This window comes from Ascidiella aspersa, chromosome 7, assembly GCF_963924565.1.
Source record: "Ascidiella aspersa chromosome 7, kaAscAspe10.2, whole genome shotgun sequence".
NCBI classification, from domain to species: Eukaryota; Metazoa; Chordata; class Ascidiacea; order Phlebobranchia; family Ascidiidae; genus Ascidiella; species Ascidiella aspersa.
Window position 1 is genome coordinate 30,058,862 of NC_139453.1, and position 16,543 is coordinate 30,075,404.

The 16,543-nt window shown below is 36.3% G+C and overlaps 2 protein-coding genes and 1 non-coding gene across 3 annotated transcripts in view; all 3 read left to right on the plus strand.

Annotated features, from left to right (window-relative positions):
* Nucleotides 1-5,661, plus strand: part of LOC146138889 (cathepsin S-like) — a 30,200-nt gene extending 24,539 nt beyond the window's left edge. Inside the window, exons 3-7 of the mRNA XM_083394724.1 lie at nt 1,255-1,434; nt 1,863-2,039; nt 3,001-3,160; nt 4,353-4,455; nt 5,184-5,661. Of these exons, the coding sequence (XP_083250850.1) occupies nt 1,255-1,434; nt 1,863-2,039; nt 3,001-3,160; nt 4,353-4,455; nt 5,184-5,340 (777 nt within the window). The 3' untranslated portion in view covers nt 5,341-5,661. The remainder of the gene's footprint in view (nt 1-1,254; nt 1,435-1,862; nt 2,040-3,000; nt 3,161-4,352; nt 4,456-5,183) is intronic.
* Trnat-ggu (transfer RNA threonine (anticodon GGU)) lies at nt 950-1,023 on the plus strand. The gene has a single exon. It is a non-coding gene; the product is annotated as a tRNA-Thr (tRNA).
* Nucleotides 5,662-12,073: 6,412 nt separating the features above from the next.
* LOC146138892 (cathepsin L-like proteinase) lies at nt 12,074-16,366 on the plus strand. The gene is made up of 7 exons (XM_083394278.1): nt 12,074-12,172; nt 12,334-12,470; nt 12,726-12,896; nt 13,466-13,642; nt 14,595-14,754; nt 15,687-15,789; nt 16,049-16,366. The coding sequence occupies exons 1-7, from the start codon at nt 12,142-12,144 to the stop codon at nt 16,203-16,205; spliced, it is 936 nt and encodes a 311-aa protein (XP_083250404.1). The 5' UTR covers nt 12,074-12,141; the 3' UTR covers nt 16,206-16,366.
* The last annotated feature ends 177 nt before the right edge of the window (nt 16,367-16,543 follow it).

The following is a 16,543-nucleotide window of genomic DNA, read 5'->3' on the forward strand; positions in this document are numbered from 1 at the left end:
AAGGCTCCCGGCCACAATTCTTAGTAAAAGAAAATACTTGACTTGGTCTTAAGTCTTTATATAATGACCTGTTTACAGAACAACTAATTCAGTGGCTATTTAAGTTTTTAACGCGGCCCTTGAATATTGTTTGAGTAAACGAGGGTCGGCATGGAAATTTAAAAGATTGACGTCATAAAACAAGTAAACTAAAAAAACTTTGTTTTCGTGCAAAAAATATGTAACCGAAAAAAGGTCAAAACACATTCAAGGAGAAGTGGCTAAAGCGCTTTTTTTAATAATACCAAATTCCTCGAATTCGCCAAAACTGGTATGGTCTTTGATGCACATAACCATTACAAAGGGAATGCGAGACTCACTAATATTCTAGTTTTCTTATTGCACCATATATTTATTTATATCTTTTTTATGATAAACTCGTTAAATTTCCAAATATTACACTAATATTTTAATCAGAACTTCCTAAAACTAATTCACGTACACCAAGGATACATGAACCCCAGTTGAAGAGCGCGTAAAGCAATCAATCTGAGCCAGGTTAATTAGCATCATTTGGAAAAAAGTATTATTTTGGAATAAGAAACGAACTTTAAGCCAAGGCTGCGGAATCGGTGATTAACGAGTCCGAGTCCCGACGTTTGCGATCTTATCAGTTTCAAAAATTGGTAGTGCGCATGCGTACGTCGGACTCGGAATTCGGGTAGTTTTACGTGGTCTTACTGGAAAACAAAACAAACTGACTCCGTTCAGTCCTGAGTCCGACTCCGCAACCATTCTTCTTCTTCACATCTTCACTTTACTTCCTCCCCTTTCTACGCCTGTATTGCCCAGTTGGTAGAGTTCCGGTATGACCGAGGTCGTGAGTTCGAACCTCACCACAAGCTAGTTATACGAACAGGATGCAGCAAGCAACAGTGCTATGATTGTTTCTCGACTTGTTCCCCTCTGAGCCTGTGTAGCTCAGTTGGTAGAGTGACGGTCCCGGTATGACCGAGGTCGTGAGTTCGAACCTCACCACAAGCTAGTTATACGAACAGGATGCAGCAGACAACGTTGCTATGGTTGTTTGTCGACTTGTTCCTCTCTGAGCCTGTGTAGCTCAGTTGGTAGAGGGACAGTCTTGGTATGACGGAAGTCGTGAGTTCGAACCTCACCGCAGGCTAGTTATTTTTCTATTCCGCCTTTGCTTGCCTCATTGATGGACAGATTGGATGAAACGACTTTGTATGAACTACTGACGTGTTTATATTCCAGGGCCCGCCACTCATGGACAGCCCTGGCAAAATGTTGCCTGATCCCACAGCTCCTCCATTTGAAGAAGAATTCCCAGCAACTGATTTGACAAGTAAACCTTATATGAACTACAGAGAAAAGGGTTGGGTTACATCTGTGAAGGACCAAGGCAATTGTGGAAGCTGCTACGCCTTTGCAACTGTAAGTTTTGGCCTTTTTGCAAACGTTTATTTTTCGGGTATCAATCGCAAGATTTTTTAAGGATTAAAACCAGTTGCCTTTAATTTGAACTAAATTAGAAAGTTGGATGTTTTTGCGAAGCGCAAGTATTTACGAAAATAGCTTGAACAAACAGTCTGATTCGTCTTTAAACCTAATGTAAAGATGTTGCCTCAAAAAAGGCTTGCGAAATAAGTCGGCCTAATCAGGATTTTCATGCCAGTAAAGCCAGGTTTGAAAAAATAACTCGGGCAAGCCGTTCCAAAGGCATCATGTGTGCTATAATTGGTGCCGTTATCGTTGTTAAGTACGACTCTACAAAGTCTTGATCGCATATTACACACATTGTGTTCATATAGATTTCAGTAAACTAATGTATACGTAAAAATAGTTACACAATGTTGTTCCAGGCTGGTGTACTTGAGGCACAAAATAAATTTACCAACAGTAAGCTTGTGAGCCTGAGCGCCCAACAACTTGTTGATTGTTCTGGCAACGATGGTTGTGATGGAGGAGACATTATCAAATGCTTCAAGTTCGCCAAAAGCGGTTTGGTCTTTGATGCACACTACCGTTACAAAGGAAAGGTAGGACTTAATGCTATTCAAGTTTGCCCAATGCACCATTTTAGGAATCAGTGTTGTAAATAAGTCATTTTGAAATGACTCAAGTCCCAGCCAAGTCATTTGCAAAACAACTTAACTCTAAGTCAAGTCATTTACAAAACAACTTAAGTCTAAGTCAAGTCATTTGCAAAACAACTTAAGTCTAAGTCAAGTCATTTACAAAACAACTTAAGTCTAAGTCAAGTCATTTGCAAAACAACTTAAGTCTAAGTCAAGTCATTTACAAAACAACTTAAGTCTAAGTCAAGTCATTTGCAAAACAACTTAAGTCTAAGTCAAGTCATTTACAAAATAACTTAAGTCTAAGTCAAGTCATTATGAATAAATTACAAGTCAAGTCATAATTACAGCAAGTCAAGTGCAAGACAAGTCCTTGTCAAAACCATTGAACGTAAACTATTCAAATTGGTAAACAAGCACGATTATGAGCGATAACTCAACTAAAAAACTAAAAATAACACAAAACACGAACATATTCCAAACAAATTATTTTATGTGGAAAACTAAAGACAAATATCACAATTTATTAGTGAAACATGCTTAAAGAAAACACTTCATTTCAGCAAAAGTCATTTGTCTAAAAGACTTAAGCCAAGCCATTTTTCCAATAGACTTAAGTCAAGTTAAGTCATTTGTCCAATTTGAGGGTGAAACTTCTCTCCATTTACCGATATTACTCTATTATCGGACGAGTACCGATAACATCATTTGGCATCGGCTATCAGCTCTGATCCGATATTATCAGAAATCCTTAATTCCCATCAGTAAAAAAGACTAGGTACAAGCGTTTGTTTGTTGTCAAAAAATGGGAGCAAATTTCGTTAGGTCCAACCTTCAAAGGATTTGCAATGCTTACTTGTTTAAAGCTTTTAGTAATCAGTCAAATTAATTTCTACTGAAAAAGTGTAAGTGTTGTTTTCAGCAAGGACCGTGCATGAGGCCCCTGGGCTACGAAGTTGTAGTGAAGAAATATTGGTTACTCGTGAGAGAGGAGTCTTTAAAAACGGCATTGTCATTCGGGGGTCCGACAGCTGTAACAATCCATATTCCAAGCGCATTCCACCTCATAAAGAACGACACAGGTATTTTAATCAAGTTCCTAATACCACTTGTTAGAAAATACAAACAAAAATAAAAAGTTTACTCTTAACAATCTGTTTTTTAGCATTTATGAGCAGTACCACAATAGTCGATCACAGGCATGCCACACCTTTTATTGTCATGTACTGTTACGTCACAAATGCTGTAATGAATATTACCTTTGTTATACAATAATGTAGTTTTACTACTTTTAGACAGTTTTTGCTCTTTGAAAGGTTTTTGGGTATTGCGTTAACACTCCTTTAGTTGCTGCCCGAAATGGTTTGCTATCATTGTTATTTGTGTTCGTCACGGCAGTTAATAGAATGAGATAAGCTAAACAAAAAAAATCAAACTTTTTGGCCCCCTACCAAAATTGGCAGTTGGCTACGCCACTTTGATGCTTGGAAATTCAGATGAAAACCGTGTAAAAAATGTTTTAAAGTAAGTAGTCTCCTAATTTATTTAAAAAAAATCGAGTAAACACGAAAAAGAAAATCAAAACCGAAAAACAATGACAAAATAGGAAGATGGAATACTGAGTAGTAACAAGCAGAATGGCTCAGTCGGGTTTCAAACAATCCTAATCCGGCTAAAAACACATAAACCGACTCAGACATGTCCTGAGAATGGATACAATTCCATAGCCTTGTAACCCACCAACCTTTTAACCAAAAGTGTGGATATACAGCAAGGTGTCACATAACTCACCCACCTACAATACGTGGTTGGAAAACATGCCACCATACCTTTACAATTAATTGTTTGCGACATTATGAATATATTGTTTACAAAAATTTCGTCCACTTATTCAGGCAATCTTCTCAAGGCAATATTATAGCAACTATAGGCTAAACCTATATATATATATATATATATACCCGACAAACAGTAAAAATTTTGTTTTACCTTTGCTGTTTGTATGTTGTATATTTTCCCATCTATAGTTGCAAATATATTGTCCTGAAAAAGATTGCCGGAATAGGTGGTCGAAACGTTTGACACCTTTAAAATTTTGCTGGAAGTGCAATTTAACAATTGCAATCTTATGTTTCGAAATTGGTATTGCGCATGCGCACGTAGAACTCGGGAAACGATTGGCCTTAACCAATATTTATCACAATATCCAACGATTTAGACGCCAAGACACAGGTATCAACTTTAAATATATCACACAACACACTTTATCTGCAGATGTGTTTGACTCACAAGAGCCAGGGACAGGCTGGCATGCTGTGCTGGTTGTTGGGTGGGGAACCAATTCGAAAGGTGTTGATTACTGGATCATCAAAAATAGGTGTGCTTAATTTTTGGCCTAAGAGTGAAGAACAGAATCGTTTGGACATCACAACATCAAAAACAGACAAAAAAGAGAAAATATACATTGAAATTCTTAGACGCATAGTTACTACTCAAATATTTTCATTACAATAAGCTGTTCAATGATTTACTGCTATAAGAAAACATAAAACTCAGTGTTCCTTGGTGCGATATGTGAGCCTGTTTGGATAAGCACAGAAACTATATTCGGACTGTATTGTAACAGACACACGCAATTGCAATCCTCTACAACAAATTACCACGGAGCTTTCAAACTATTGTTAGTGGAAAATACTTTCATAAAACAAAAGCAACCCATTGTGTTAAACCAGTGGTTTTGACCAGTGTTTCATGGAACTCTTGTAAAATTAATAAATTCCTGAAGGAAAAAAAATTTATACGTCACATTTATCAAAAAAAGAGACAATCTCTTCTACGGAATCTAGTTGCTCGTTTGCATTTTTTACTCGTTTATTAAATTCTATTCCTTCATCGTTTTAATTTTGTTTCTTTTGAGATTATTTTTTAACACACTTTGGAGCACTAGTTCAGGATATTCGCAAAATAATATGGTATATACACTAATACCTGAATTGAAAATTACATGTTTTCTATTATTTCTTTAATTTTGTTTACTATTATCTTAAGATTTTTATACCAATGCAGTAAGTTTCATGCAAAAAGTAATCAGACTTTTTTCAACAGTTGGGGAACTGGTTGGGGAGGCGGTGGCTACTGTCTCATGAAAAGAGGGGTCAACTGTTGTAAGATTGGAGATTACTTCGGCTTTGCAAGAGTGGCTTTGAACGAAGAAATATCACAAGCAGAAAATATTGAAGTTGAAACGTCAAACGAAAATTGAAAACATGAATCTTTTGTTGCACCATTTACAATCTAGGTTAATCATTTCATACACTTTGGTGAAAACATGATGCAATTTTTTCACACAAGAAATTTACTCCTGTTAAAATTATTAGTTTTCAATGTAAAATTTGTTTGATTTGTTTTTGCTAACTTAATACTCCTACATGTTTGGCTTATATCTTGACCTCTTAATATTATATGTGCGTCTATATAAACCTGATGAAACGTATAGCTTTATCATGTCATACACTTTGCTGAAAACAGGTTTTGTAAATATTCTTAAAATTTCTCAACGATTAACTTTTATCGGTTTGTTGAACTTTGGACATCTCACATAATAGATTTTGATTTTGGTCAATCCGGCCTACGATTTTAAATTTGTTCACGAATTTGTTGGCTAGTCACTAGTTAGCGACTTAGCTTGTTTACCAAGATTGAGATAGTAATGCTTTATAAAGTCCTCCAAATATAGCCAGCTCTTTAACTTCAGCAACTGCCTAGATTTTATAATCTTTGATGAAACAGTTGCGGTCTCCAAGGATATAAAAATACCAAATGGTAAAAACCTAGTTTTAGCGCAGAGTCACCAAAGACATTTCGTGAATCCAGTGTCACAAAAACCTTTAAAATGGTTTGAAATCTATTGCATAGTGTCGTTGCATCACAATGCTTCTACCGCAATCTACTTTTAAGATTTTTTTAAGCAATTTCCCAGTTTTGAAAGCATTAAACACCTGGCTGTGATAGCACCCCTACGATGGTTTCATAATCCGGGAATATTACAAATATATACTGCCGACTTTTTGGGGGCCTTTTTAGGTGAAAGCAGGAAAATATCTGTTAGAGGAAAATACATTTAACTAACATTATATTTGTGAATATACAAAAAAGCACGGAACCTACTTTTATAACAACTTTTATATTTTGCTTCTGTTATACAGTTTTCGAACATACTACAACCTATACAAACGATACAAATGCAGAAAATATCTTGCAGAAGTAATCAGACTTTCTGGTATTAAGATGTCTATTTATTTTCACAGTTGGGGGACTACTTGGGGAGGCGGTGGCTACTGTCTGATGAAAAGAGGGGTCAACTGTTGTAAGATTGGAGATTACGGGGGCATTGCTTATTTAGCCCAGAAATGGCAGACATCACAAACCGGGGATAATGAAGCTGATAAGCCGGAAGAAAATTACTTATTTTGTTGTATTATTTGTAACATAGCTTTACCACGCTTTCCTTTTTGTCACTTACGAATCTTACACTATGCAAGTCGCACAATCGTTTGTGATTTGAACTTTGTATAACCTCTGTATCTCAACGTAAAATATTTGCTTAATCTGCTTTATTAAAAAAAAATTAGTATTTATCTAACCAAGACAAACATTCTGTCATGAAGTGTCAGGAAAACACAAACTAATTGTTTGCTGCATACATTTCCATATCATGTCTATCCTAAGGAACATCGTTGAAAGAGCTACGTTTATGTTAGCCATACCAACTAACACAGTATAAATACAGGGTTGGGCTTAAGCACTCGCCCGCTCGCCCATGCCAGTGCAAATCGCTCCGGGCGAGTGCTGATTGACACCCACTCGCCCGACTGGCGAGTGCCTTCAGCGGGAAATTTAATTAGTTGGTGTAGGACAACTAAGCACCACTACTAAGCGAAATATTACTTAGCGCCAGTTATTTCCTTAACACTAAGGTGCAAATATATGCAACACTACACAAATAATAAGGTTGATCGAAGTCACATTCGAAGCTCGTAATAAAGACTCTTTGTCCCGTTTAAAAAAGTCGTTTACCGGCAAACAACCAAAGACGTCATTGCTGCAGTGGTAAACAGTTATGAGGTTTATTGCTTAACTTGAACGTTGTTAAGGTTTAACCCGGTCATTGACGCCTTTGGAAAAGTTTATTGGACGTACCCAGCGATAAAAAATTTCTTTTTCTGTATTTATTAAAGAAAATTATAAGCAGTTGCTGCAGTTTTGGGTAACAATAAGTTCGAAGCAAATGTCTTACAATAATATTTGTAAGCATTGTTTTTAAAATGTTTTGTGGAACTGAAACGGACCACTGAACACTACGATATTTGAAATATCGCCTTTAATTGTGTAACTACAGCTGATAATTAGTAATTAGTCTATGTAAGTATGTTGTTGCGATCTTTTAAAGTTCATAGCGGTCAGTCAAGCCAAAGCTTAAAAAATAACTGTCTTTAAATATTTTATATCGTAATTAAGTTTAGATACGAATCGAAAGCATTACGGACGCCCTTGGAAAATAGAAACGACCCACTATAGGGTGTCGCGCCGCACAGAACCTCTAGTGCAGGGGTCGGCAACCTTTTTCTAGTCGCGGGCCAAAACGAAACTTAAAAAGGTCTCTGCGGGCCGCACAAATTGACAACTAAGAATGGTGTTATTAAAATGTTAGAATAAATGCGAATCACGCAGGCCTTTGCATTTAAAAACGTGTTTAATTACATTTACAGAGGCATTAAAGTTATAGCGCAAAGAGGTGCGAAGTGTAATAAAACTACTTTGAGGGAACGCGATAACATTTAAAGTTAATCTAGCTCAGTGTTTGCTGTTTTAAGTCAAGGCGCATCTGGCGAGCGAAGCGATCGCGATTTTTTTGGGGGTACCGATATATGAGTTTTTATTACATTGCCGAAAAAAGAAAAATGTTAATAAATATATATCCAATATTTTGTGCGACGCACTTGTCAGCCTTCCACAGCGCAACGGTAAAGAATCACTGATCTAGTTGAAAAGGCAGCATCAAACTTAAACAAACCGGACGTATAATGAACATTCGCGCGAAGCGCAAAAATTTTTCGCAATTACGTAGTTAAAATAGTCAAAAAGCATTTAAAATAGACTCGTGTCTAATTTGTCAAAGAGGCGGCGGGCCGGATGAATTACATTCGCAGGCCGTAGGTTGCCCACCCCTGCACTAGTGCATGTGGTTGTTAACTTTGCGAAAATTATTTTGTGATTTTTTGCTTTTGAACCAGTAACTATAGTGTTAGGCGAAATTTGGCGTTTTGTTCGTGGTGCGAAGCAACCTGCGATGAAACATCCTGCAAGCACATAAAAACAGAATACGAAAAAAATAGAGCGCGAGGAATTGTCAGTGTTATTTTTTTCTATAAAGTTTGTTAAAAAATTTCGGCTAAAAATCATTGTTTTAAGCGTAAACTGCTTTATGGGTCATTCATTTGTTCATACATGCATGAAACTAAACAACCAGACTTTTATAAAAACTAATGTTTACACCGGGTTGGAAAGTACCCGCTCGGCCACGCTGATAGTCGCGCATTTTATGTAAAATCAACGTAAAATGCGGTCAGTCGCGAAAAATCGCTCAAACGCGCAAAACTTTCGTCGCACTAACGGTTTTCAGTATAGTATTCCATTTTCAGTTAAGCAAATTTTACAGATAACTTTATTACAGCCAAGCTGCAAAATTGTCTCTCCCGCGCAAAATCTAAAGTTTCCAATCTCTGATGTTTACGTATAGAAAAGACAGGTTAACGATAACCCAAGAAATGACCGCGCTAGGACGGAAATTTGCCAATTTGGCAAGTGTTATTTCGTCCTGGCGAGTGCAAATTTTTGCTTAGGAACAACCCTGAAATACTATGTCAGTACCATAAAGTTCGTATATCAAAGCAAGCACGTTGAAGATTTTTAATATGACAAATCTATCAATCTTAATACAATTGCGACAAGAAAAACATTAAGTAATGTATTTATATTCCAAGAACAGTTATTCCGAAGACTCCGTTGTTGAAACATAAAAGTAGAAAAACAATCCCGACATATTCTAAATGGATCATTCGCACTCAATTGCTAAGCTTTAGTTGAGAAGCAGGAACGAATAACTAAAATTGGTTAAGCACCAGAATAATGCTTGTGAAGTTTTGCGGAACACGCATAGTAGGCTATAAACTTCCTTGCTGATATTAATTTAATGTTGTTAACCTTATACCTAGATTTTATGATTAATTTACGAGATTTTCTGGCAAAAATGGTAAAGAACACCGCACGAACCACGTAATGATTAGCGAATTAAAAAAGGTTTAGGGATCATTAAATTTCTCAAACAGTCACCTACATTTTTTTTTATTTATTTACCTGTTTACAATGATATTTTTACCAATCGCTTTGTGCAAAGCATTTTCCCGCCAAAATGCTCAGATGGTTTCGATAGATCGCTAGCGTGACGTCATAGTTTGGTTACGTCACAATGCTGATCCGATCGCCATCTTGGTTAAAAACTCTTGTCAAGCGAAAAGTTTAGTTTCGATAGCAAACGTTTTTGGACAAGCATCTAAATAATGGTTTCTTAACTGACATAATATGCATATTTTTCCTTGTACTTTTGCGTTCTAGAGACGAATCCAGTCATGGCCCCGAATAACTATTTTTTTTCCTGTTTCAAATAATATAATTTAATTGTTTTCGCGCTTCGTGCGATATCATTTATCTTTCTCGTATGTTTCACATATTTTCGCGCATCTTTGCAGACAAAAAGTGACACTCTGTACTTTGTCACTTTTTTAACCTTTTTAAGGTAATGTCATATTTCGTATTTCACCCGATTTATAGCGTTTTGCGATATGGTGATTGTATCACCATTAAAACTTTGGAAACTTAAAGATTAGTTACCTTGCAGCTGTTCGGTTAACGGCCACACAACTTGATAATGCCAATGTAGCGAGCAATGTGCATAAATTTTATCTGTGCTCAAAATAGGCACACTTGTGTATTACAAAACTCACCATATTCTAATATAAGTTGTTTGATGGCTTCGCAGTATGACGGAATTTTAAATGTATACAAGATTCTATTTTTAACCCGGCCTATCACAACATTCTATGTTTCTCATGCGGCCCGCGGTAAAAATTACTCTATATATATATATATATATATACTCCTCTTTATTTTTCAATATAAATTTTTAAATATTTTGGCATTCAACAAAATCTCCACAAAAGTCACATGCATGTTTTTAGATTGGAGTTATTTAACTTCTTTATATTTCTCAACGTTTAACTTTTACCTGTTTATTGAATTTTGGACATCTGACATAATAAAAAGACCCACCAGGCATAACTTACTTTAACAAGGCTACAAAAAGTTAAAATTTGTTCACGGATTCCTATATAAGCTTGTTTTAAGACGTTACGAGGATTGAGTGCAACGTAGTTGAGGTCTCTTATTTTTAGTAAACAACAAAAACAAAAAGGTTTAGTAAACAACAAAAACAAAATCTTAAAAAACCTGGTTTTAGCACAGATACAGGAAGAGGCGTTTCGGAAACCTAGTACAGCAGTCAATAAAATCCAGTCAAAATGGTTTCGATTCTTCGCTAGCGTGACGTTATAGTTTCGTTACGTCACAATGCCTCCGCACGCACGTCATCGACCACTTGAAAAATTGTAAAGCGAAGCGTTCTAGTTTCGAAGCATTTAAAGCACCTGGTTTGGTTAGCCCCACTACGAAGGTTTCATAATCAGGGGGGTGCCACAAATATTTGCTGCAGAGTTTCGGGGCAAAATTTTCGTGCTGCAAAAGTTCACAAACATTACATCAACAAATTCCTCTGAGAACACTGCTACTGGGTCAACAACGATTTATCAAAATGGGCAAAGACATTCTATGAACTTAATTAGGTTCGATCAGAGCGTGAACAGTTTTTGTAGTTATTAAGTTATAATAGGCAGGAAAAACTAGTCTTCCCCACACCCTCTTGGATCCGCCTGCTCTTTCCTGAATAAAAATGATACGTTTATTTCATAAACCCTATTAGTTCTAATGGTGTTAATTCGCATTGCTGTTCTACGACAAAAAAATAGTTAGGGATAGTTACAGCCTAATGGCATTGGGGAATATAACAGGGCTACTAACTATAGGCCTACTTTGAACGGAAAAGTCGCAGAATAACAGTGCAGGTGGTAAGGCATTTGCTGACCCAGTGAAAATGGTTTCAGACTCCGTTACTTTTTTGACGTCATAGTTTCGTTGTCCCGCGGCGGCGCGCCATCTATTTTCAGAAACCTTGCCAAGCGAAGCCATTTTGTTCGAAGCATTTAAAACACCTGGCAGGCGAACTTGGCGCGCTGGAATAGGTTTTGGGCAATATCTCCGAAAGTTGTGACGATACAGAGTTGAAATTTTTACACAGTCCTTGTATTGGTTACATCTTTCCAGCAATCACACTTTAGCAAAAAATATTGAAAAAAAATAATATTCAAAAATATGAATATTAATAGTGAGTATTAACCCGCAGGAGCAGGTTAGCCCCTCTACTACGGTTTCATAAACCATGAATACCACAAATATGTGCTGCCGACTTTCGGGGCCAAATTTTCGTGTTGCAAATAGCTCACAAACATTGCACTAACAAATTCCTCTGAGAACACTGCTTTCATTTGAACCACTGGTCAAGCGAAACATTCCAGTCTTGCAAACAGCCTCTCGCTATAAAAGCAGACAAGTTTGAAATAAGTCGAAAGTTTGACCTGTAGGAGAGGGTTGGGTTTTCAGATAGACTATATTTTACAAAAGCAGTTCCAGATAAGCAAAAAAGAAACGTTTTGCGCAAAAAATTACACCATTATTATGGATTACGGAGGGACATTAGGGATTATTACAATCTAATTATGAATTAAAGGTCAATATTTCTATATATCATGTTCTTTATTACAACAGGATTTTTTGCAACATTTGATTCTGAAGAAATTGTATTGAAAGTAAATTAAGATCGACTATTGACAAAATGGATTGGGAATCATGGAAACAAGAATATGGTAAACCTCTTAACACGTTAGAATTAAAAGGGTTTAAAACATAATCATTCTATAAGCATAGTGATTGTTTTACTTTAATAAAAAAAAATAATGTTTCATTAAAAACGTGTGGCAAAACATTTAATTGGTGCACTTTGCCAGAATGTTGTTTTGTCATTTAGGAGGCTTTTCAGCAGCAGAAGATGCAGAGAAGAAGCGAGTGTGGGAAGCAACTCTTGCTGAAGTGACAGCTCACAACCTAAAGTACGACCAGGGTCTGGTTTCCTATCGACTTGGAATGAACAAGTTTGCTGTACAGGTGGCTTCTTAACATCATAAGTGCAATAATTTAAAAAGATTTATTTGGGCAAATGACTTACGTTTTTCAAATGATTTTACTTAGAACTTAGTAATTGATTTAAAATCAAATGACCTGATTTAAAACTGCATTTTTGTATTGCACGTTTTTTCAAATCGGTATTTGTCGGAATTGTTGCACGTTAACAGTTTCAATCCCTATATTATATTGTTATTCATTGCTCAGACCAGACGAAAGTGAAAACAATTTGATTAGGGACCACCACTGATGGACAGCCCTGGTGAAATTCCAACTGACTCGACAGCGCCCCCTATTGAAGAAGAAACTTATACGACATCCAAACCATATTTGAACCTTAAAGACCAGGGCTATGTTACATCTGTGAAGGACCAGGGCCATTGTTCAAGCTGCTACGCCTTCGCAGCTGTAGGTTTTAGCCTAGAAAAATTCTAACCCTTCCTGAATGTTTGTTGGATTTTCTGAAAAGTTTCAAGTAGCTGATAGGCAGGACCACCTGTGTGGGCAATTTACGATTCTATAAAAATTTAATTAATGAAAAAGGCTATATGCTCTTTTGCATTAGGCCTTTAGGGTTTTTCGCTCAGCGACCGTGAAATTCCCTAAACATTCTTTAATTTTTTGTGTAAGGCAAGGGTAAGTATTATTAACCTAAATTATCCCAGATTACATTTTGTTTATGATTTATGTCCTTACCCATAAATGTGTGGCTTCTGTTTGACTTAAAAATAAGGCTCAAGGGTAAAAGTTTAACCTGACTATTGAAGCCATTAAAACTGACCGAAAAAAGCTGTTTGATATTTAAGACATAAAACGATTTGATTTCAACTTTTGATGATATAAGTGAGACGCATATTTCGCGAAACGTAGAATATTACAAGAAAGTAAGTTTAAATTTACCTGACATCGCCAACAAAATACCAGATATTAATATTCAAGAACGGATGTGTTCAATGGTTAACATAATGTTGTTTTAGGTCGGTGTATTGGAAGGACAAAACATAATACGGAATAAACGATTTATGAGCCTGAGCGCCCAGCAACTTGTTGATTGTTCTGACAACGGTGGATGCAAAGGAGGTTCTGTCTATAAATGCTTCGAATACGCCAAAAACGGTTTGGCTACAAATGAAAACTACCCTTATAAGGGAAAGGTAGACTGAAACTAACAAATATGTCTGAGTGCAAGTGCTAGTATTATTATTATCAACCAAAAAACTCCTGTCAATTATGGTCAGGTACTGGACTGTAGAGTTTAAGATGCCATAGAATGCATGAAAAATTTGTACTTTCGTTACAAAATTGGTTAAAACTATAGTTTGGGTGTAAAGCCTGGAGGCCCTGTGTTGCAAAATAAACCAAGACAACATAAAAAAACTCTTAGCCACACCAACTTTTCTTTACGGTACATGATGTACGGCTAACACGCGTGGCCCGCAACTCCATAATAAACTAAACAATTAAAAACTAGCTCGCAGTCCCCTAAAAATCCTTAAAATACCGACATTTAGGCCGCGGATCAGAGTTTGCCGACCACTACTATATTTATTAATACAAGCCATGTTTTCATCCGCTGTGATTTCTACCTTGAAACGTCAATTTATCAAGAGTGGTAAATTTACAACTAGGGGTAAGTGAAAAGAAAATTTAGTCCTAATGAACTGCAAAAATATCTTTGAACGTTTCAATGTCATTTATTGTGCTTGTTTTAGTAATGACGTCATTCGGTATCGGATCGGGATGCTCCAGAATATCGGGTCAGAACATCAAAACACAATAACTAGTACCGGACATCCCTGCTATGTCAGCACAATTATTTGTTTCTTAAATGATATAAAGAAATTAAATTGAATGTAGCTTGAAAAGGAATGTCAAAGTCGCAAAAGTTGAGTAAATTCACATTATCTTGATAAAAACTTTTCGATTGATACATGTATTAATATCAGTTAATGTGACAGAAATATGATCAAACCTCATTTCATAAGATAAAAAAATCTTTGCATTATAATGATGTCAATTTACTTGCCCTTTTGTCACTGTGACATTTATTTTCAAGCTACATTACATATCCGTGCATCTTGTACGCAAAATGTAATTTGTTTTCAGAAAGGGCCTTGCCAGTTAAACAAGGCTGTCGAGGTGAAAGTGGTGAAAACTTATGCGGTTACAAACGAAAACTTCCTGATCACGCAGCTTCTCGTAGTTGGTCCAATAGCGGTTAGCATTTGCATCCCAAGAACCTTTCATTTCATCACAAACGACACAGGTATTTCGATAAAGTTTTCTCACTCTTCTTATTAAATTATGAAAAACATACAGGGGCGGACTCAGGGGGCACCAGACCATCGTTCTGTCTCAGTGTTATAAACAAGTCAGTTTTGGAAATAACATAAATTCTAAGCAAGTCTTTCCAAAAATAACAATTCCCAGTCCAAGTCACCAACTACCCAAGTCAAGTCAATATTAGAGCAAGGCTATGTAGCAAATCTGATCGTTTTACATGTAACAATTGACATGAATAACTCAATTTTATAACAAACTGTAAAATAAAAACACTTCATTTCAACCAAAGTTATTTGACTTAATAACTTAAGTCAAGTCCTTGTCCATTTGAAAACAGTGATTTAAATGCACGTAAGTCAAGTCATTAACTTTAAGTCATTATAACACTCTTCTGTCTTCAATGAAAGACACCCACACTTATGTGTTAAATAACAACTGTGATCTAGCCCCTCGGAAGATGCTTCATGACCAACACTCTTCTGTCTTCAGTACAGTATTATTTCCGAAAATCTACTCAGCACAAAGGTGCCTTGCTTACTATAGCATGCTCTGCAGTGTGAACTCATAAAATCTACAACGTGCAGCTAATTACAAATAAGACAATAAATGGCAAAATTTTATGAAATGTGCAAAAAACTATCCTTTTAATTGAAGGTGTTACTCATTGAAACCTATTGAACGTTTTTTCGCGCTTGAGCGCGACTAGACTGGATTTCAGCTACAGATTTTCGCACGAGTTCGCTCGGGAACAGCAGATGTTTTTAGGATCAGTTGTTTTTATAATGTAGCGTTCTGACGTAGCTTTGTGACGTCTTAGTTTATTTATGCCCCCAACCCCTAACAAAAATCCTGGACCAACATAGTTATGAAATCCTGGACCCATACACTTATGACAGAAAAAGTATTTATTTCTAGATGTGTTTGACTCAACAGAGCCAGGTAAAAAATGGCATGCTGTGCTGGTTGTTGGATACGGGACCAATGATCAAAACGTTGATTACTGGATCATCAAAAACAGGTGAAGTCTAATTGTAAACCTCATTAAGAAACAAATTCACCACATAGATATGTTACAAAAAAAATGTGTACGTAGAATTTTGAGGTTGCGAATGAAGTATTTTACCCAGGTGGGGTATCAGTTCATTTGCATTAAAGAGAAAGAAAATGGCTTTTTCACAACAGCTATAAAATTAATGGAAAAGCTTTAGAAGTTTTAGTGAATAAACAAAAATCAGGGAACCTACTGGTATAAATTTTTTTTTGCTTCTGTTATACAGTTGGGGGACTGATTGGGGAGGTGATGGCTATGCACTGATAAAAAGAGGAGTCAATCTTATGCAGATTGCACATCACGGCTGCATTGCATATATAGCCCATAACAAGCAGATGTCACAAACCGGGGATTATGAAGCTGATAAGCCGGAAGAAAATTAAACTATTTTGTTGTATTATTTGTAGCATAGCTTTCTTATTCGAGACTTAAGAAATTCACCCTTCGCAAGTCGCATAATCGTTTTTGTTTTAAACGTTGTATAACCTCTGTATCTTAACGGAAAACATTTGCTTATCCTGTTTCATGAATTAAACAAACAAACTTTTACCCAATAAAGTCAAACATTTTGTCATGAAGTGTCAGCAAAGGTAAGAACATAAAATACTTTATTAGCTGCAAAAAATTTTCATATCATGCCTATCCTAAGGAACATCGTTGAAAGAGCTAGGTTTATTTAGCCACGCGAACCAACACAGTATAAATACAATGCCAGTACACC